The following is a 20,492-nucleotide window of genomic DNA, read 5'->3' as shown; positions in this document are numbered from 1 at the left end:
GAAGGAACACCAACCCTTTGCCAATGTCGTGAGGATCACTGTGAACTCATGTTTCCCACAGTGGGGTGAGAGGTACGATGGGACTCCTTCCCAGGGTTAGCCTGTGGAACGCTGCTTGGGAATTGGCTTCTCAGCTATCCTTAGACTCCATTCTCAAGCAACTTCCCACAGGGACCTCCGGAGAGCTCAGACTGGGGCTGGCTAGACCCATGTGGGTTCAGGGTCATTTCACCAGGATCCTGGAGTTGAAGGGGACAGTGGCTGGTGGGCACCCTCAGACCCACCTTATCCTTCTTCTCCAGGAGCCTGACATCACTGGCCATGAGCCCCATCTGTGGGAACATCTCCTTGGCCAAAGGCTTTGCTGGACCAGAAGTATCAGGATGTGCAGCCTTCCCAGGAGCCAGAGGGTGCAGGATCCCAGGGCCGGGTCCGAGAACCAGTTCTGCTGCTGTCCCACCCCATGCTGCTAAAGGCTCAGCAAGATGGAATCTGGAAATTCTTGCTTTAGGGACCCTATAGGAGGATCCTATGTCCTGGACGCAGGGCTTCCCTCCCAGTGCCCCATAAGATTCTTCCAAGAACTGTTCCCAGGCAAGCATTTGTTCTTATCCAGATTATTTTTTGTTTTAAAAAAATTAGTATATTTTTATGTTACAGAAAAACGGAGCAAATGGTAGAGAGAACTCATCAATACCTACCTTTGCCTTCCACACCAGGTGTCCTGTGATTATCATGCTGCATTACTGTGTAGGTCTGACAATAAATACTATCAAGGCCAATGTCTACATTCTGGTTCAGTCTTGTACTACGTGCTCCATGGTTTTCACAGATGCTCACAGGCTTGTATTCTATCCATCCATCGTCTCAGGATAAGGACAGCCCACTGAGTACCCCACCAAATCACAGAGCCCCATCCTGGGACTGTGACCAGCCGTCTCTGATGAGCTGGCTGATCTGCATGAAAACAGCGCACCCAGACGGCCCTGGGTAACAGACACTGCTGACAGAGTGGCTGCAAATGTGCAACCAGCAGGTATTTTTCTTCGGTGGCCCAGTGGCTCCGCTAGGCTCTCTTTCACACCCCTACCCGGTGGAGGGCTGGTCTAGTGCCAAGGTGGGGGGGAGGTGGGCTGGGGGGGAGTGGCTCCCTGGAGAGAGCCTGGAGCTTCAAACCTGGCTGGACCCGGGCGGTGTCACCGTGTGTTCCAGGCAGGAGCCCAGCTCCAGCGCTTTCCACTGGCAGGCTGGCCTGGTCAGTTCCAGGAGATGGAGTGGTGTCCTTGGGGCTCCCGCTTTCCCCCTCAGCATCCCACAGGGGCCCAGAGGTGCATGCTGTCATCCCTCTCCCAGCTCCGGGGGCGCAGCCATCAGCCCCCAGCCGACTCCGGGTCTCACCCGAGGCGGTACCAGGCTCCCTAACCATCTGCGCGCTGGAAATGCCTCCTCCCTGGAAAAGGGACCGCAGGCTCATCGCGGGCTATGTAGGGGTCCCGAGCTCAGGCTAGCAGGAAAGGAACCCCCTCCTCCCCGCCCCCGCCCTCCTCCCCACCTCCCCTTTGCCCCTCCTCCCCCTTGCCCCTCCTCCCCGCCCCTCCTCACCACTCTCCCTTCCCCTCCCCACCTCCCCTCCTCACCACTCTCCCTCCCCCTCCCCACCTCCCCTCCTCACCACTCTCCCTCCCCCTCCCCACCTACCCTTCCCCTCCTCCCTGCCCCTCCTCACTCCACCTCCCCCTCCCACTCCCCACCTCCCCTTCCCCCTCCCCACCTCCCCTCCTCACCACTCCCCCTCCCCCTCCCCACCTACCCTTCCCCTCCCCGCCCCTCCTCACTCCACCTCCCCTTCCCCCTCCTCCCCTCCCCTCCTCACCACTCCCCCTCCCCACCTCCCCTTCCCCCTCCTCCCCTCCTCCCCACTCCCCCTCCCCCTCCCCACCTCCCTTCCCCCTCCTCCCCTCCTCACCACTCCCCCTCCCCTCCCCACCTCCCCTTCCCCTCCTCCCTCCTCCCCACTCCCCTCCCCCTCCCCACCTACCCTTCCCCTCCTCCCCGCCCCTCCTCACTCCACCTCCCCTTCCCCCTCCTCCCCTCCCCTCCTCCCCACTCCCCCTCCCCACCTCCCCTTCCCCCTCCTCCCCTCCTCCCCACTCCCCCTCCCCCTCCCCACCTCCCCTTCCCCCTCCCCACCTCCCTCCTCACCACTCCCCCTCCCCCTCCCCACCTCCCCTTCCCCCTCCTTCCCTCCCCTCCTCACCCCTCCCCCTCCCCACCTACCCTTCCCCTCTCCCTTCTCCTCCCCTCCCCCCTCCCCTCCCCCTCTCTTCCTCCTCCCCTCCTCTCCTCCCTCTCCTCCCTCCCCCACCTCTCCCCACCTCTCCTTCCCCTCCTCCTTCCTCCCCCTCCCCACCCTCCCCCTCCCCTCGGCCGGCCCGGGGCCCTCGAGGGACTGGGCCCGGGGTGCGAGCCCATGTGCCAAGTCCGCCGTCGGCCCTGCGGGGGTCCGGGGCAGGGCGGCACTCCGGACCAGGACCGGCAGCTCGGGTGCGGGTGCGGAGGCTGGTGGGCGGGGACGGAGCGGGGCAGCTCGGGTGCGGGTGCGGAGGCTGGTGGGCAGGGACGGAGCGGGGCAGCTCGGGTGCGGGTGCGGAGGCTGGTGGGCGGGGACGGAGCGGGCAGCTCGGGTGCGGGTGCGGAGGCTGGTGGGCGGGGACGGAGCGGGGCAGCGCGGGTGCGGGGTGCGGAGGCTGGGCCCCGGGGGGGACGGTGCAGGGTCAGAGGGCGGGGCTAAGAGAGGCGCCAGGGCGGGGGCGGGGCCCGGCGCGGGGGCGGGCCCTGGTAGCCGGCAGGGGCGTGGCTCAGCTCGGGGCGGGGCTCAGCTCGGGGGCGTGGCTCAGCTCGGGGGCGGGGCTCGGCTCGGGGGCGGGGCTCGGCTCGGGGGCGTGGCTCAGCTCGGGGGCGTGGCTCAGCTCGGGGGCGTGGCTCAGCTCGGGGGCGGGGCTCAGCTCGGGGGCGGGGCTCGGCTCGGGGGCGGGGCCCCGTCGGGGGCCGGGTCCTGGCAGCCTGCAGGGGCGGGGCTCGGCTCGGGGGCGGGGCTCGGCTCGGGGGCGGGGCTCGGCTCGGGGGCGGGGCTCGGCTCGGGGGCGGGGCTCGGCTCGGGGGCGGGGCTCGGCTCGGGGGCGGGGCGGTCGCCCGGCCCGCCTCCCAGCTGAGCGGGGACCGCGGACCCGCGACTCGCCAGCTCAGAGCTTCCAGCGGCTGAGGCGGCGGCGGCGGTCGTCGCACTTTCGCGGCGGCTCCTGAGGCTCCGGCGCCGGGGATGGGCGGGCGGCCGCGCGGGGACCGCGGGGAGTGCGCGACGTGACCGGCCTGCGAGCGGAGCCCGCCCGTCGGGTCCGGGACTGCTCGGCGGCCGCGGGCCGCGGGCTGAACGCGCCGGAGCATGCGGGGCGCGGTGCGGGCGCCCGGGGGCCACGCCGCCCCCGGCCAGCCCCCGTCCCCGCCCCCCGCCGCTGCCGCGGCTGCTGCTGCTGCTGGCGCTGCTGCGCGGCGCGGGGGCGCAGTACTCCAGCGACCGGTGCGGCTGGAAGGGGAGGTGAGTGCGCGGCGGCGGGGCGGCGGGGGCCGGGGCGGCGGGGCGGCGGGGCGGCGGGGCGGCGGGGCGGCGGGGCGGCGGGGCCGGGGCGGCGGGGCCGGGGCGGCGGGGCGGCGGGGCGGCGGGGCCGGGGCGGCGGGGCGGCGGGGCCGGGGCGGCGGGGCGGCGGGGCGGCGGGGCGGCGGGGCGGCGGGGCGGCGGGGCCGGGGCGGCGGGGCGGCGGGGCGGCGGGGCCGGGGCGGCGGGGCGGCGGGGCCGGGGCGGCGGGGCGGCGGGGCGGCGGGGCCGGGGCGGCGGGGCGGCGGGGCGGCGGGGCGGCGGGGCGGCGGGGCGGCGGGGCCGGGGCGGCGGCGGCGGGGCCGGGGCGGCGGGGCCGGGCCGGCGGGGCCGGGGCGGCGGGGCCGGGGCGGCGGGGCGGCGGGGCGGCGGGGCCGGGGCGGCGGGGCGGCGGGGCGGCGGGGCGGCGGGGCGGCGGGGCGGCGGGGCCGGGGCGGCGGCGGCGGGGCCGGGGCGGCGGGGCGGCGGGGCCGGGGCGGCGGGGCCGGGGCGGCGGGGCCGGGGCGGCGGGGCCGGGGCGGCGGGGCGGCGGGGCGGCGGGGCCGGGCCGGCGGGGCGGCGGGGCGGCGGGGCCGGGGCGGCGGGGCCGGGCCGGCGGGGCCGGGCCGGCGGGGCGGCGGGGGCCGGGGCGGCGGGGCGGCGGGGCGGCGGGGCGGCGGGGCCGGGGCGGCGGGGCCGGGGCGGCGGGGCGGCGGGGCGGCGGGGCGGCGGGGCCGGGGCGGCGGGGCGGCGGGGCGGCGGGGCCGGGGCGGCGGGGCCGGGGCGGCGGGGCGGCGGGGCGGCGGGGCCGGGGCGGCGGGATGGCGGTCGGCCGGACGGCCGGGGCCGGCGCCCAGGGGCCTCGCTCCCCGCCCCGGCCCCAGAACAAAAGAGCCCCGCGGCCCCTGCGCCCCGACCCGGGACGCCTGGGGCCGGCGCCGGCCGCCGTCCGCGGGGTGGGTCCGCCCGCTGCGGGCCCGGCCCGGCCCGCGCCCCTCTCCCCACCCGCGAGTCTCCGCCGGCCTTCGGGGTCGCTGCCCGCGGCGGGGCCCCGGCTGCTGCGGCCGCGAGGAGCCGGGCCCGCGCCTGACGAGACTGTGGAGGGCCGGGCCGGGGCTCGCGGGCCCGTGCGTGGGGCGGAGGGCGCGGCTGGCCGAGAGCCCCCGCCTGCCGTGAAGGTCAGGCCGCCCTTGGCAGCCACGCGCCGGCTCCGAGCCCCCGCCCGGCCTCGCGCAGGCTGTGAGGACTTGTGGAAGGACACCAGTCACCAGCGTGGACGTGGATGGACACAGTCACAGGTGTGGACGTGGATGGACACAGTCACAGGTGTAGACGTGGATGGACACAGTCACAGGTGTGGGTGTGGAAGGACTCAGTCACAAGTGTAGACGTGGATGGACACAGTCACATGGACGTGGAAGGACAGTCACAGGTGTGGACGTGGAAGGACACAGTCACAGGTGTGGACATGGAAGGACACAGTCACAGGTGTAGACGTGGATGGACACAGTCACAGGTGTGCACGTGGATGGACACAGTCACAGGTGTGCACGTGGATGGACACAGTCACAGGTGTGGACGTGGATGGACACAGTCACAGGTGTGGACGTGGAAGGACACAGTCACAGGTGTGCACATGGATGGACACAGTCACAGGTGTGGACGTGGATGGACACAGTCACAGGTGTGCACGTGGATGGACACAGTCACATGGATGTGGATGGACACAGTCACAAGTGTGGACGTGGATGGACACAGTCACATGGATGTGGATGGACACAGTCACAGGTGTGGACGTGGATGGACACAGTCACAGGTGTGCACGTGGATGGACACAGTCACAGGTGTAGACGTGGATGGACACAGTCACAGGTGTGGACATGGAAGGACACAGTCACAGGTGTGGACATGGAAGGACACAGTCACAGGTGTGCACGTGGATGGACACAGTCACAGGTGTGGACGTGGATGGACACAGTCACAGGTGTGCACGTGGATGGACACAGTCACATGGATGTGGATGGACACAGTCACAGGTGTGGACGTGGATGGACACAGTCACAGGCGTGGACGTGGAAGGACACAGTCACAGGTGTAGACGTGGATGGACACAGTCACATGGATGTGGATGGACACAGTCACAGGTGTGGACGTGGATGGACACAGTCACAGGCGTGGACGTGGATGGACACAGTCACAGGCGTGGACGTGGAAGGACACAGTCACATGGACGTGGATGGACATCAGTCACAGGTGTGAACGTGGATGGACATCAGTCACAGGCGTGGACATGAATGGACACAGTCACAGGCGTGGACGTGGATGGACGTCAGTCACATGGACATGGAAGGACATAGTCACAGGCGTGGGCGTGGAAGGGAGCACAAGTCACAAGTGTGCTTGGGGGGACCCTCTAGTTTGTTTACGTTACTCAGGATGGACGCCTAGCACACCAGCACTGCTGGCCCTATCCTGCTGTGAAGCTAGTTTTGTGCCTTGGAAGTTGCCAGGTCTGTGGTTTTCTGAGGGTCCTGTGTTGATGTGTGTGGGTCCGCCTGCACTTGGGACAGCCCTCAGGGTACCGTATCGGCAGGGTGCCTCTAAAGTCCAGGGTCCTGGTCTGATGGGAAGATGTGTGTGAGAGAGAGAGACAGAGAGAGAGGGAGACAGAGAGAGAGGGAGAGAGAGGGAGAGAGAGGGGATTTCAGTGAAGCTGGTTTTCCAAGAAGGCTGGGGATTGAGTTGATATAGGTCCAGGCTCTAGGTCAGCAGTACCCAGGTTTCTGAGGAAACCATAAGACCACAATCCCCCTCCCTCCCCCCCTCCTCCCCAAGACTCCTGCCATTGGGGTTGAACGGTGAGATCGAGCCCTGGCTCCTGATAGATAGCACAACACTGCCATCTCCCCCAGCAGAAATCCCCATGCCTGGCAGAGCCTGAGCTTCTGAGTAGGGGTGGAGCTGGTGCCTGCACAGAGCTGGCTGCCAGCCTCTGATACCAGTTCTGTTTGGGGACTGCCCTTCCCCTAATGGCAGTTAGCTGCCTTCTCACAGCCTCTGCTGGTGAACCAGTGCACCCCATCCCGGGGCCTTGGAGTGCCCTGCCCTAGTGAATCAGAAACAGAAATCTAATCCTTGTCCTGTGAGCCAGAGGTTCCTGCAAGAGCTGACCTCCTTTCTGTGCTGTCAGAAGCCTGTGTGACTGGAGGCTACCTTCCAGGAGTTTGTCCCACGTCCCAGCCCAGGACCTGTGCAGCCTGCATCCAGTCTACCTGGATTTTCCCCATCACTGTCACCACGCTCCTGCTCTCTTACAAACCCAGAGCTTGGCAGAGGGCAACTGCAGTGGACCTGGGAGCTTTGGGCACGAGTGAGGGCATAAATAAGGCTCCCTTGTCTTGAAGCCACAAACCCACTTATCAGAATATTTCACACATCAGCTGACTTACTGAGGAGTGAGCTGGTGAGCTTGCCAGCTCCATGGTGTTTATGACTTTTTATGATCTGTTCCCGAAGCCAACACAGGGTGGAGCGAACCTCAAAATGCTGGTGGATTCTGGCCTCTGTTAGGAAGGGAGGTGCTCCGTATGTCTTTGGCCACTCACATCAGATGTGTGGATGCTTCTGGGTGTTTCCAAGAAATCAGGTGTGAGATTTTGAAATCTTGGCCTAGGGAACAGGTTCAGTGCCCCAATCTTTATTAGTTGGTGGCCATAAAGGTGGACTATGGACTTTCCACTCTATCAGCAAGAGCACAGTAGGTGTGGTCACACGTTGGCTCTCTCCGGCTAGGTGGGGACTGGGGTGGCAAACCTTATCAGCAGAACCTTTTGTTTTCACCCTTGACAGAAAGCCTTTCTGGCCTTCGTCTTGTGCTGGTGACTGGGGCTGCTGGGCTGGGGATGGGTGTGAGTCCACCACCACCGTACCACTTCCTCATGCAGCACCAACGTGTGTGTCCACCTGGATCCGGACCATCCTGGCTAACTTTAAAGAAGTACCTTGGGCTGGGATATAGCTGAGTTGTATAGTGTTTGTCTGGTGTGTGCCAGGGCATGTTTCATCCCTTGTATATGCACACCTGTGTGTACATACATGCATGCAAAAGCAGCATTCATTTAGCTTAATCCACAATCAAATCTGCATTGTCAGTTTTATAAAGTGGACTAGAATGAGTTTTGTCTATAATTTTATCAACAGCGGAATGCAGTTACCTTATTTGGGGGTAGTTAGCACATCACCTGCACCTCATAAAAGATGGTAAAATCTTCTTGCACACAACTGTTAAAGTTGTATTCCCTTTTGCAGTTGTAGCAACTGTAACAGACATTTTTTTCCGGTCTTCTGTGATTCTAGATATATCTGGGTCAAGAGATTTGGGAGCAGTAGGTGCTGCAGGGAACCAGCGTGGACCATTTGTCAACGATCCGTCAGTTCCCAGGGGTTGTTTGTCAGAATAGGTCATGTGCATCACGTGCTATTGGACTTAACGCGCAAAGCTCTCCAGCCAAATATCTAAGTCAATTCTGATGGAAGAGGAACAACCACTGGTGCTGGGACGGGCACAGGCCCTTTCTAGATGCAAGTGTAAGTTAGGTAACAGGCCTCTGTTCTTGTGAGTGTCCCTTCTTTTGTTCCTCCTGCATAAACGGAGCCTGGTGGACATCCCAGGTGATGCACGTGGCTGTAGGCTCATGTGGCTACTGGGACAGCAGCCCTCAGGCTAAGTTCCTTGTCCCCAGGGTCCGTTGGACTGGATATGGGGGGAGACTGGGCTTTTCTGCTTCTCCTTCATTGTACAGGTCACGGATGCCCTCAAAAGTGTGTAGAGCCTCTGATGTAGTGTCCTCTTCCTCTCTATCCTCAGGACCTCTGACAGGGAGGAGAGGCCTGTGGCTGGTGGCCTTATTTGGGAGAGTTGAGTCTGGGCCTAGGCTGGGTGTTAGCTGTCCCTTGATGTTGGAGGTAGGAGGAGGAGCACAACAATTAGGTTTGCTTTGGCTGCAAAAGGACAGGGCTGATTATAGCCGTGTGTGTCAGCCACTCAACATTTAGTCTAATTTTCACATAGCACTATAATCGCACCCATCCGAACATAGGTGTCAGATGAGTTTGTGTGAGTTTTATTGACTGTAATTAGTAAGCTTGCTCTGTATGTGTGGCCCGAGTAGCCAAGTTGCTGCTCATGACCCAGGGCCTTGTGGGGGTGAGGAGAGAAGGTCAGGAGGGAGTTCTTCCTCCAGGCTTCCTTCTGATGTGGTCTGCGAGGTAACTTGCAGCCCCAGCTTGCAGCCGTTCTTGTATTAAAAGTGAGATTTAGGGGCCTGGCTGAGTCACTAGCAGTAAATGCATACCATATGTTGTGCATTTTCTCCCAAGTAGAATGGGTTTCTGGGATCTCACTCAGGCTGGGCTCTGGATTTAGCCTTATTTATTTCACATAAAAATCCTAAGAATGTGGGTGAACCTGTCTGAGATCTGCTCAGAACCAAATTTCATGGGATAAACTCTTAGCTGAAGTCACTGGTTTCAATGTAGTCCCACTTGTGGTTATGACGTAACTGTTATCCACAGTCTGATATTTGCATTAACTTTTGGGCAGAGGAAACTTCAGCGTTTTTGGTCATTTCAATTTCTTGAAAACAGACCTGTCCTTTTTAGGACCTGCCTCACAGAGGGTGTAGAATAGTGCATCTGCTTTTGTCTATTTAAGAGTAGAATCACCTTGTTACTTTAGAAATTCCCGTCTGAAGATCTTCCTTCCTTTTGTCCTGGAAATTCTCCCTGTCCCCACCTAAGGGAGGACATTTCCTTTGTTCTCATAGTGGATCTTGTCTTAATGACATTTGAGCTTATTTAAATATTATGATTGGCAATGCAAGGACTTACAGCTTAGAAATGAATGAAAAATGGTCAAATTATCACCTTGAGGATGTTATGAATAATCCTCTGCCCTCCCAGCTGGTGTAGAAGCCGTTCTGTGGAGCAGTGTCATTGCTACTGGTCACCTCCTATAGCAGCCATAATGCATAGTACCCATAACATAGAGCGTCAGTAACAAGAATCCAAGCCTTTGTTTTTCTTGACCATCCTGGGAATCTGTATCATCGTTCTGCTGTTCTGCTCTTTTGGGTGATTTGCTGACCTTGACTCTTGGAGCAGATTCATTGGAAGGGACTGAGTGGGAGAGGCCATATAGCAATGAGCAGCACCATGCTGCTGTCTCCATCTTGGCTTGGGGCCTGAGCACCTGAGGCAGGTGGCAGGCAAGTGTGAATGGTTCTTGTGGGCATTTCCCTCTCGGTCCTCCCCTGGGGAAGGCTCCATACAGGATGTCAGGAGCCTCGACGCGAGGGCTTGAGCTTACGCTGTCCCCTTTTCCCACAGTGGGCTGACCCACGAGGCGCACAGCAAGGATGTGGAGCAGGTGTATCTGCGCTGCTCGGCTGGCTCTGTGGAGTGGATGTACCCGACCGGGGCCCTCATCGTCAACCTGCGGCCCAACACCTTCTTGCCATCCAGACACCTCACGGTGTGCATCAAGCCCTTCAGGGACTCCTCAGGCGCCAATATTTACTTGGAAAAAACTGGAGAGCTGAGACTGCTGGTGCAGGACGGGGCCAGCGAGGCTGGCCAGGTGCGGTGTTTCGGGCTGCAGCAGGGCGGCCTGTTCGTGGAGGCTACGCGCCCGCAGGACATTAGCAGAAGGATCACAGGCTTCCAGTATGAGCTGATGAGCAGACACAGCAGCCCTGACCTGCACACGCGCTCTGGTGAGTGGCACGGCCGTCCTCGCACACACACGCGTGCACACACACACACACACTCACACGCGCGCTCTGGTGAGTGGCACAGCCATCCTCACACACACACACACACACACACACGCTCTGGTGAGTGGCACGGCCATCCTCACCCACCCACCCACACACACTCACACACGCGCTCTGGTGAGTGGCACAGCCATCCTCACCCACACACACACGCGCTCTGGTGAGTGGCACGGCCGTCCTCACACACACACACACACACACACACACACACACACACGCTCTGGTGAGTGGCACAGCCATCCTCACACACACACACACACACACACACACACGCTCTGGTGAGTGGCACGGCCATCCTCACCCACACACACACACACACACACACACACACACACACACGCTCTGGTGAGTGGCACAGCCATCCTCACACACACACACACACGCGCGCGCGCTCTGGTGAGTGGCACAGCCATCTTCACACACACACAAGCACTCTGGTGAGTGGCACGGCCGTCCACACACACACACACACACTGGTGAGTGGCATGGCCATCCTCACACGCACACACATACACACACACACACACACGCTCTGGTGAGTGGCACAGCCATCCACACACACACACACACACACACACACACACGTGTGCGCTCTGGTGAGTGGCACAGCCGTCCACACACACACACGCTCTGGTGAGTGGCACAGCCGTCCACACACACACACACACACACACACACGCTCTGGTGAGTGGCACGGCCACACACACACACACAAACACACACACACACACACACACACACACACACCACGCTCTGGTGAGTGGCTTATGAAGGGGCTGCCTTGTGGATTTTCAGGAGCATTCCAATGGTTTCCTGCCCTCTCCTCTGCTCCCCATTGAGACACTTTCCTGTCTGTGGCTTGGCCATGCAGGTTTGCCTCTAGATCCCTGTGAGTGTCCCCTCATGGGGTGGTGTGAGGTCTGTGTGTGGGTGTTGGACCTACAAATGAAACCACTTTTGAAATACAACCTTTCCAACCAAAATCCCATTTGAAAATAACACCATATCTGATCGATGGTGTACTTTGGGCCACGCCAGCTTTAGGAACCTGTTTGTGTTGATCATCCAAAAGTATGCATGTATGTGTGGGACCAACAGTGATCCTGAGAATGGCTTAGTATCCTGGCTCCTAAGGGACTGGCTATAATTATTTGAGGTGGTGCTTTTTTCCCTTCCATCTGGCCTACACACTGGCTGTGTATTTTTGTATCTGCCACAGCCCTGAAATACTGAGTTCTGGGTAGAGACCAAGGCTGATCTACAGCCCAGAGCTGTGAGATCCCCGAGTATGGGGGCCAGTCACAGGTCCCAGAGGCTTTCTTTTCTTTTCTTTTCTTTTCTTTTTTTGTCGGTCGTGGGGCCTGAACTCTGGGCCTGGGCGCTGTCCCTCAGCTCTTCAGCTCAAGGCTAGTGCACTACCATGTGAGCCACAGTGCCATTTCTGGCCTTTTCTGCTTATGTGGTGCTGAGGAATTGAACCCAGGGCCTCATGCATGCAAGGCATGCACTCTACCACTGAGCTACTTCCCAGCCCCCAGGGGCTTTCTGTGGATGCACATTTGTTAGGAATCAAACTAACTTGAGGACTCAGGGAAAGCAGGTCTGCTCCTGGTCTGCGGAACAGAGGTCTGAGTCTGTATGAAGGGTTTCCCATGTGCAGAGGAGACAACAGTGCCTGGTCCTGGTGTGAACAGGTGGGCAGTGGAGGGAGACAGATGTGGTGGGGAGCCTCCCGGAGGAGGTGGGGACCCAGGTGAGGGCCAGTTCAGAAAGCCACTCCAAGGCCGCATGGCCGATGTAGCTTTTGATGGGACACGTGTGGATCAGGAGATCGTGGACAGGCAGATGGGGAGTGCGTGTGTTACATGGTATCTGCGGACGGTTGCGCTATAGGAACTATGTGGGAGGACACCAGGGGTCAGCAGCCTTGGCCTTCAGCAGGGGAGGGGAGGGCCACTCCTGTGTGACCCATCAGGGGCTGAGTTTTGTCATGTGTCAGTAGCTATGGTGGGTGGATGAGCTGGAGGAGAGGAGGTTGCCTTGCTCTGGGCACCCAGAGATAGACTCACAATAAAAACAAAATCTGGAATAATCTGAGTACGTCATTCAGTCTCTGAAGTGAGCCTGTTAACTGGAGGCAGTTGTGCGCTTTACTTGTGCTGACTGAAGTGCTGACTGGTCCTACAGACTTTCTCCTGGTCATGTGTTCTATGCAGCTGAGCTCTGTTTCTGTGCAACATGACTTGTAGTAGCTCTGGGTATACTCCATTGCTTTGCACACCTGGACACTCCTGTCTGTAGGGGGCATTTCTTATGGCCCAGGATGACTGGCAGAGCTGAGGGGCTCTCCTCCTCTCCTGTGCCTGTCCCTTGCCGCCTGCCCCCCCCCCATGGGAGCTGGGGGTCTCAGGGAAGGAGTGGCCCTGGTATGGGCAACTGGTCTCTGTTCTGTCTGTGGGGTCTCCCACACTGCAGACCCTTCACAGGACAGCACCCCAAAGTGAGCTATGTCGAATCTATGTCTGTTACTCGGCCATGTCTGAGCCAGGAACTCGGGTTCTCTTGTTACCCTGCAGGCTTCCCCCGTAGTCCGAGAGTGCCTGAAATTGAGCCTTACGTGGTTCTGAGTCCCGAGGGTGTTTGACTTTGTTTGAGGGTCACAACCAGGTGGTGACCCTTAGAACTCGGGACAGGGATCCAGGCTCAGGTGTACTACAAGACAGGGATCCAGGCTCAGGTGTACTACAGGACCGGGATCCAGGTTCAGGTGTACTACAGGACAGGGATCCAGGCTCAGGTGTACTACAGGACAGGGATCCAGGCTCAGGTGTACTACAGGACAGGGATCCAGGCTCAGGTGTACTACAGGACAGGGATCCAGGCTCAGGTGTACTACAGGACAGGGATCCAGGCTCAGGTGTACTACAGGACAGGGATCCAGGCTCAGGTGTACTACAGGACAGGGATCCAGGCTCAGGTGTACTACAGGACAGGGATCCAGGCTCAGGTGTACACAGGTTTTGGGGGCTGGGCCTAGCCCTGGCATCTCTCCCACACTCCCAGGGGTTACCTTTCCTGCTGGGGGCACCGTCAGGGCCTCTTCCTACTGGCCTCGGGTCAGGGAAGCCCATAGGCTTCTCTCCCCAGGGCATTTGGCTTTAATGTGGGGTTGGGGGTTACTAAGCCTCTAATGCCTAAGGAATGGGTATGTAATGTGGAATGTTGGCGTCAGCCATCTGGCAGCAGGACATCGCCTTCCCCGGGCCCGGCTGGCCCCTGAGCACTCATTGTCCAGCACCAGGCTTTCCCTCATCTGTTCTGGTCCACGTTTCAGCTGCAGGAGGCTTGATAGAATCTAGAGCCTGGGAAGTACAAGCCTGTCAAGACAGTGCATGCGTGGTTGTCTTAGGTACATTGCTTTAGATGGTCCCAGCCGAACTTGCAGATGAATAGGAAGTCTCTTGTGCTGTCTCAAGAGAACTGAGCTGCCATTGGCTTGAACCCAGACAACTGTGTGTGTGTGCTTGAGTGTGTTCAGGTGTGTTCCCATGAGCCTTGCTTCCCACCCTTTGAGAAGGAAACCTGCTGCTGTTCCTGATGGTCCTCCCAGAGTGCCAATGTGGCATTGCATAGTCGGCTTCCAGAGACACACTGACGCCAGAAGACCAGAGCACAGGTGCAGACTGCTCCTCCAAGGACACGGACACGGGTCCTGCTGGAAGTGACCCTGGTCCTGCGGAAAATAGGATTTGGCCACCAGCAGAAGGTGCTGCCCCATTATGTCACAGCACATGAGCAGTGCAGCACCCTCTGATGCTGAGAGGTAGTCAGCAGGGTGTCAGACAGCATGCACCCACCACCAGCTCCAGAAAACCAGGCCAGTAGGCTGGCCCAAGGTCAGCTGGGGTTGCCCTCCCTTTGCCCTGGCCCAGCCCCCTGGGGAAATGAGGGTGGCTGCTGGCTCCAGGAACAGGTGCAGCAGAGGTAAGCTGGGCTTCTGCTGTGCAGTGCTGTGTGTCGGCTCAGGAGCTGGGCTTTCTGTGCAGTGCTGTGTGTCGGCTCAGGACCTGACTTCTGCTGTGCAGTGCTGTGTGTCGGCTCAGGACCTGACTTCTGCTGTGTGCTGGGGTTTGTGGCTGGCACTTTGAGAGGCTTGGCTCACTCCTGATGAAGGAGGTTGTAGTGACAGTGGCATTTTAGCGTGGCTGGAGAGGCAGGGGCAGGAAGCTGACATTCTTTGCATTTTCATTGCCTACGCTGACTCACAGACTTACTGGGAGGGCTGGTCCTGCAGCCGCGTGCTGCCTCCCCAGCCCCTTGCAAACCTGCTCTGCTTGCTGGGCCTGCGCGACCAGCCGAGCCTCTTAGACTGCTTGGCACAAGTTCTCCTTCAGGGGCTCAGAGTCCCATCAGGGGTGGCCTCGGTGGGAGTGAGGGCTAGTGGCCAAGCCTCAACATAGAAAAGAAATCTCACTGTTCATTCTTCCCAAAGCCTCGCGCTTCTCTGGTCATCGAGTTCTTCCTGGTCTCGGGCTGCTTTCAGGCGGGTGCAATTACCCTGTAATAACTTTTCATTTTAAACCTCTTTTGAGGAGGCGTTGGCTTCCTTCGCAGGATGCAGGTTCCAGGCAGGGGCTGACTATCCTTGGTTTATCCTCACCCAGGTGCGGTGACATTGAAGAGCTTGGGTCTCAGATTGCTAGGCTGCCTTCCACCTCTGCCTACATCTCACCTCACTCCGGTAAAGCAGCTGCGCATATCACCGGTCACTGGCTGCCCTGGGAGCCCCACGGGGTATCGCCATGCGGAGTTTCCCTTTGGGGCTTGTGTGTGTTAATCACCTGGCTGTGCTCTGCAGCGCTGCCTGGCCGCTGGCTTCCTCGGCCTGCGAGCAGTTCTGCCCGTGCTTTCTCTCCGCCTCTCCTCGTCCCATCCTCTCTGCCCTCACTTGGTCGGCAGGTGTCTCCTGGAGGTCCCTCTGACTTGCCTTTCTCCTGGCTTGTTTCACGTTATGCGCGTTCCTAAGTAGTTTCTGATGTGTCTACCTGGGCATCTGGGAGATGTGACACCAGGTGTCCACAACCCGCACTCCATTGCCCCTGTGAACCCCGCTCGGATTCACGTGGAGTCCACACTGAGTTTCTGTGACGTTGCACCGCACTCTGAGGCTCAGAAGAGGAACGGGTCTAGGGTGCACTTCGTTAGCTCAGCCTTCCGTGGCACCGGCACACCGAGGCCCGTGCGCCCCAAGCAAAAGTTGCAGGAAGGGGTTCTCGTGTGCTGGGACGTGGAAGGTTGGCATAACTAGGTTTCCAGGGGCTGGCTGTGGCCACACCACAGAGAGAATTGTCGGTTTGGGGGCCGGTGGTAAGACAGGCACAGATCTTTGATAGGCTGTACTGACACCAGCAGGTTGTTCTTGTTCTGCAGCTTTTCCTTTCTCTGATAACAGCAAAGTGCTGGCAGGTGGGAAACTGGTGAGTCAGCAAGGTTCAGCCCAGGAGTCACCGCCCTGGCTGGCTGGAGCAATACCCAAGGCCGGGGCCCTGGACACACGATCCCAGGGTGCCACCGTGCGCTATGGCTGCCCAAGGCACTGCAAAGCCAGGGCCTTGTCTCTGGTCTCCTCTGCCCCACGGATCCTGGCAACTTCAGATCCTGGAAGGCCCCCTGAGCTCTTGCCGGTGTAGGAACATGGAGGTGCCCACATATGGGCTGAGCTGGGTCCCTCGAACCCCATCACCAGCTGGGGAGGTGGCTGTCCAGCCCATGAGCTGACCGGTGGGCTTCTCTGAGGGCCTGGGAGCCCTAAGGTGAGGGTTGCCCCTGCAGCGGGGGCCTTGTCTCACTGAGATTCCACTCCTCAGAGTTTCTCTCAAGAGAGTTTGGGCCCTAAGCTAGAAACAGAAGGCAGAGGCCTTGCAATTGAAACCAGAGCAACTATAAAATGTGCGTTTTTGTCAGATCTACTCTGGAGTACAGGGAGGCCCTGTCTTCAGGAGAGTGTGGAGCTGGAGTTTCTGTTCCACATCAGGGGAAGTAGGTAAACGGCAGGGTGAGGGAAGGGCGGGGGGGCCGTCCATTCCAGGAGGGTGTGGTGTAAGGGGCTGACTGGCAAGGGGGCTTCTTCGGAGAAGACACAAGCTTCTCTGGGTGCTATGCAGGAAGTCAGGTCTCGGGTCACGGGGGGCTCTGCGCATAGAGCTCAGTGTGAAAGGCTTTCTGAGACCAGGCAGAGCCTGGGGAAGGGGCTGAGCTGAGGCCCCGGCCCGAGGCCTGTGCCTAGTGGCAAGGAGCTACCTCCAGGTTCATGACCTTCTTTGTGAACCTCCATGTTGTTGTCGGTCCTTCTAAGCAGCGCCAGGAGCTAATGGACCCTCCTTTTGGGTGTAGCTGCAGGGGCGCTGCAGGGGTACACATTGATGCTTTAGATGTCTACTCTTGAGGAAGCTGCTGGTGTTGGTGAAGTGAGTGTGGAGTCTTGGAGAGGGGGACTTGGTTGGCTGATCTAGAGACTGCGTCTTGGAGTTGGTGTTGGCTTTGGGTTGGTTTTTAGTTTGGGCCAGGCAAGTAAAAGTGACTTCTAAGTGAGTGGTGGTGTTGCCTCTCTGGCACAAGTATGCTAACAAGGTAGGTGAGCGTAGGCACAGAGTCCTCCTTTCTGAAGTCTTCCTTGTTTCTAGGGCACATGGTCACATGGCCGCAGCGCTGGCCCTTTGGGCAGGTAGGGCCAAGGGTCCCCCGGAGTCAGTCTTTGGTGTGGCAGGGTCCCTCTGTGGTATGCCCTTCAGCGCCAGTGGGCTGGAGCTGGCCACAGAGGTCTGACATGTCTGTGCGCCACGTGCAGGCCCTGGTGGCCACCTTCTGCCGTGTTGGGGCCGAGAGGGTCCATGGCTCATGTTGTCCAGCGGTGTCCTCACTCTGTTTTCTCCTCCTTAGCTCCTTGCAGACCTTGCAGTGACACGGAGGTCCTCCTTGCTATTTGCACCAGTGACTTTGGTGAGTAGGCCTTCCTGGCCCTCCTCTCGTTCTGGTGGGGAGGGAGGGCTCCATCTGCATGCAGGGTCTCCAGCTGGGGCTCTGGAGGCTTCCCTGGCTGGCACTGGCTCATGGTGTGGGGTGTGGGGAGAGTTAGCTGAAGCCACTGGATGTGTGGTCCCCTCGTAATCACAGGGAAAGATGCTTTTCTGCACATCACCAGGGCAGGGAAAGCTGGAGTTGGTGTCAGCCGTTCTCAAGTGTGCTTCAGTTGTGCCCAGGAGCTCACGGTCAGAGTCCTCTTAGCAGTATTCTGTGAATGGCATCCTGTGGGCCTCCCGTGCTGGTCAGAGCCTGGCCCCACCCTTCTGCAGTCGCCAGGCAGCTGAGGGACACAGGCCCCTTGCCTGCCACGTGGGTACCAGCCTGGGACAGGCCGGGTAGTGCTCGCTGTCCTGCTGGGGTGGTGGCCATGCTCAGCTGGACCTGCTGTCCCTGGGCCAGCTCCAGAGCCCAGGCAGAAGAAGGCTTCTTGCTGTTCTGCTCTCCATGCCTGTCTGGGCTCAGGAGCCGGGCAGGGGCCTCGCAGTAAAGCCCTGCTGTAGGCCCTCCCTGCCCCGTCCCTTCCTGTAGCCTTGTCTTGGGAGATGCACGGTGTCATTTGGCAGGACACGGAGCTGCCGAGCCTTGTGAGCCGCTGTGTGTGTTTTCTTGTTCTTATCAGCAGCCTAGGTATGCAGCATGACTCAAGCCATGGCCCCGATGGAGAGTTGTCTCTGGTACCTGATGGTACAGCGGATTCTCCTTGCGTCCTATCCCCCAGGACTGGGGTCTAAACTCAGGGCCTTACGCTTACTTGGCTGGCACTCTGTCACTCGAGCTACACCTCCAGCCCGGTGCTTTTGGAGATGAAATCTCATGGGCCTTTCTGCCCTGCTAGCTTCAAATGGTGATCCCCTGGATCGCAGTCTCCTGAGTAGCGAGGATCTGGGGTATGAGCTGCTAGCACCCAACAGCATTAGCAGAGTTCAGGTGCAGCTCCTGGTTTCTGAGGCCTGTGGTGGCCCAGGATGTGTGCAGAGCCATGAGCCTCCGTGACTAGCCCTGCCCAGGGGACCTGCTGACCTGTCTCTCCTTCCTTCACAGTGGTCCGTGGCTCTATCCAGGATGTCACCCACGTGCCAGAGCACCAGGAGTCCATCATCCACCTGAAGGTGAACAGACTCCACCGGCAGAAGAGCAGGGTTTTCCAGCCAGCGCCCGAGGGCAGTGGCCCCTGGCAGGGCCTGGTCACAACACTGCTGGAATGTGGTGTGCGGCCAGGGCCTGGAGACTTCCTCTTTACTGGCCACGTGCACTTTGGAGAGGCCCGGCTTGGCTGTGCCCCGCGCTTCAGTGACTTCCAAAGGATGTACAGGGACGCAAAGGCGCAGGGGCTGAACCCCTGCGAGATCAGCACAGAGTGACTGCAGGGTGGCCACGGGCGCTTTCTGCCCTCTCCTAATGTGCCATCGCGCGAATCCTGGTGTGGGCCGCAGGCTGGCGCTGAAGGCCAGGGGCTCAGCCTGGCCTAGTTCTCAAGCCTCGGAGGTACAAGCTGCTCTGACCCAAGGAGGGCTCAGCCACGGGTGCCCTGACCGATGTGGAAATGCTGTGAAGTGCAAACTAAGTTATTATATTTTTTTGTAAAAAAGAAATGTGCATAGGAAACAAACGTGTGTTGAAGATGCCTTGGCGGCCACTTCCTGCACTTTCAAACCATTTGGTGTGGGTGTCTCTGGGGGTGGGCCGGTGATGGCGATGGTCACCAGGCTTTGGGGAAGGCCTGGGTGCCCTCCAACGCCGTGACAGAGGGAGCACATTTTTTCTCTCATTTGGTTTTGCTCTTAAGGAATGAGCTTTGCAGCTGTGGTCCTCCTGGGCTGCAGGCAGGTTCTATTGCAGAGAATAAAGGTCAGGTTCTGCCACAGCCAGTGTCTGCGTCCACCCACCAGCCAGGAGCAGTCAGGCCGGCCCTTGCCCGGCGCAGGCGGGCATGTGGGCACAGGCGGGCACGTGGGCTGGTGGCTGTGTGAGCACTTCCCTCTGTCTTGACCCTGTCCTGACCCAGCTGCCCCAAGTCTCTGGACACCGAGCTCCTGGGTCGGGCTGGGGTCAATGTCCTTCGTGTCCTCAGAGAGTTACTTTTTCACAAACTGGGGTTTAAACTGCAGACCTTCATTGTACCATCTGGAGTCCCAGGTCCAGTCAGGGTGAGGGCAGGAATGGAGGTGTTCCTTATCCCTGAGGGTGCATTCAGGTGTCTTCGGCTCTTGGCCACATCCCTCCAGTCTTGCCCTCCCTGTCACAGGGCTTCTGCCCTGTGTGCATCTGTTTCCCAAATTTCCCTCTTACGAGATCACAAGAATTGGATTTAGGGTTGACCTCCCGATTGATGTGATTACCTCTGCCAGGACCTCATTTCCAACTAAGACAGGTGGACATGAAACTTGGTGGGGAGAATTTTCACTCCAGTGTAGGGGGTTGGGCAGCAGGGAGTGGGCAACCAAACTCCCAAACCTTGCTTCTCCCTATGAATCAGGTGTTCCTTCTTGTGCAGCGGCTGAAGCAAAGGGGACTCTAGGAGAGGCCAGGGCAGCCGGGGAGCAATGTGGACTCACTGAGGACCTGGTTACACTGGGTGGTCTGAGTGGAGGCTGCACTGGCTCAGGTGTGAGCTGGCTCAGGTGTGAGCTGGCTCAGGTGTGAGCTGGCTCAGGTGTATGCTGGCTCAGGTGTGAGCTGGCTCAGCGGTGTGCTAGCTCAGGTGTGAGCTGACACAGGTGTGAGCTGGCTCAGGTGTGAGCTGGCTCAGGTGTATGCTGGCTCAGGTGTGAGCTGGCTCAGGTGTATGCTGGCTCAGGTGTGAGCTGGCTCAGGTGTGAGCTGGCTCAGCGGTGTGCTGGTTCAGGTGTGAGCTGGCTCAGGTGTGTGCTGGCTCAGGTGTGAGCTGGCTCAGGTGTGAGCTGGCTCAGCAGTGTGCTGGCTCAGGGGTGTGCTGGCTCAGGTGT

At 60.1% G+C, this 20,492-nt stretch overlaps 1 protein-coding gene across 5 annotated transcripts in view; it reads left to right on the top strand.

Annotated features, from left to right (window-relative positions):
* LOC138818858 (meteorin-like protein) overlaps positions 1 to 19,411 on the top strand; it is a 38,515-nt gene extending 19,104 nt beyond the window's left edge. The window contains exons 1-5 of one of the 5 annotated variants that reach the window (XM_070010009.1): positions 4,711 to 6,141; positions 7,988 to 8,218; positions 10,019 to 10,404; positions 17,404 to 17,463; positions 18,589 to 19,411. In XM_070010009.1, the coding sequence (XP_069866110.1) occupies positions 8,211 to 8,218; positions 10,019 to 10,404; positions 17,404 to 17,463; positions 18,589 to 18,908 (774 nt within the window). In that variant the 5' untranslated portion in view covers positions 4,711 to 6,141; positions 7,988 to 8,210 and the 3' untranslated portion in view covers positions 18,909 to 19,411. The other 4 variants (XM_070010011.1, XM_070010007.1, XM_070010008.1 and 1 more) reach the window with 4 other exon arrangements.
* The last annotated feature ends 1,081 nt before the right edge of the window (positions 19,412 to 20,492 follow it).

This window comes from Dipodomys merriami, unplaced genomic scaffold (assembly GCF_024711535.1).
Source record: "Dipodomys merriami isolate MVZ:Mamm:240054 unplaced genomic scaffold, mDipMer1.0.p SCAF_783, whole genome shotgun sequence".
Lineage (NCBI taxonomy): Eukaryota > Metazoa > Chordata > Mammalia > Rodentia > Heteromyidae > Dipodomys > Dipodomys merriami.
This window is presented reverse-complemented; position numbering and strand designations above follow the sequence as displayed.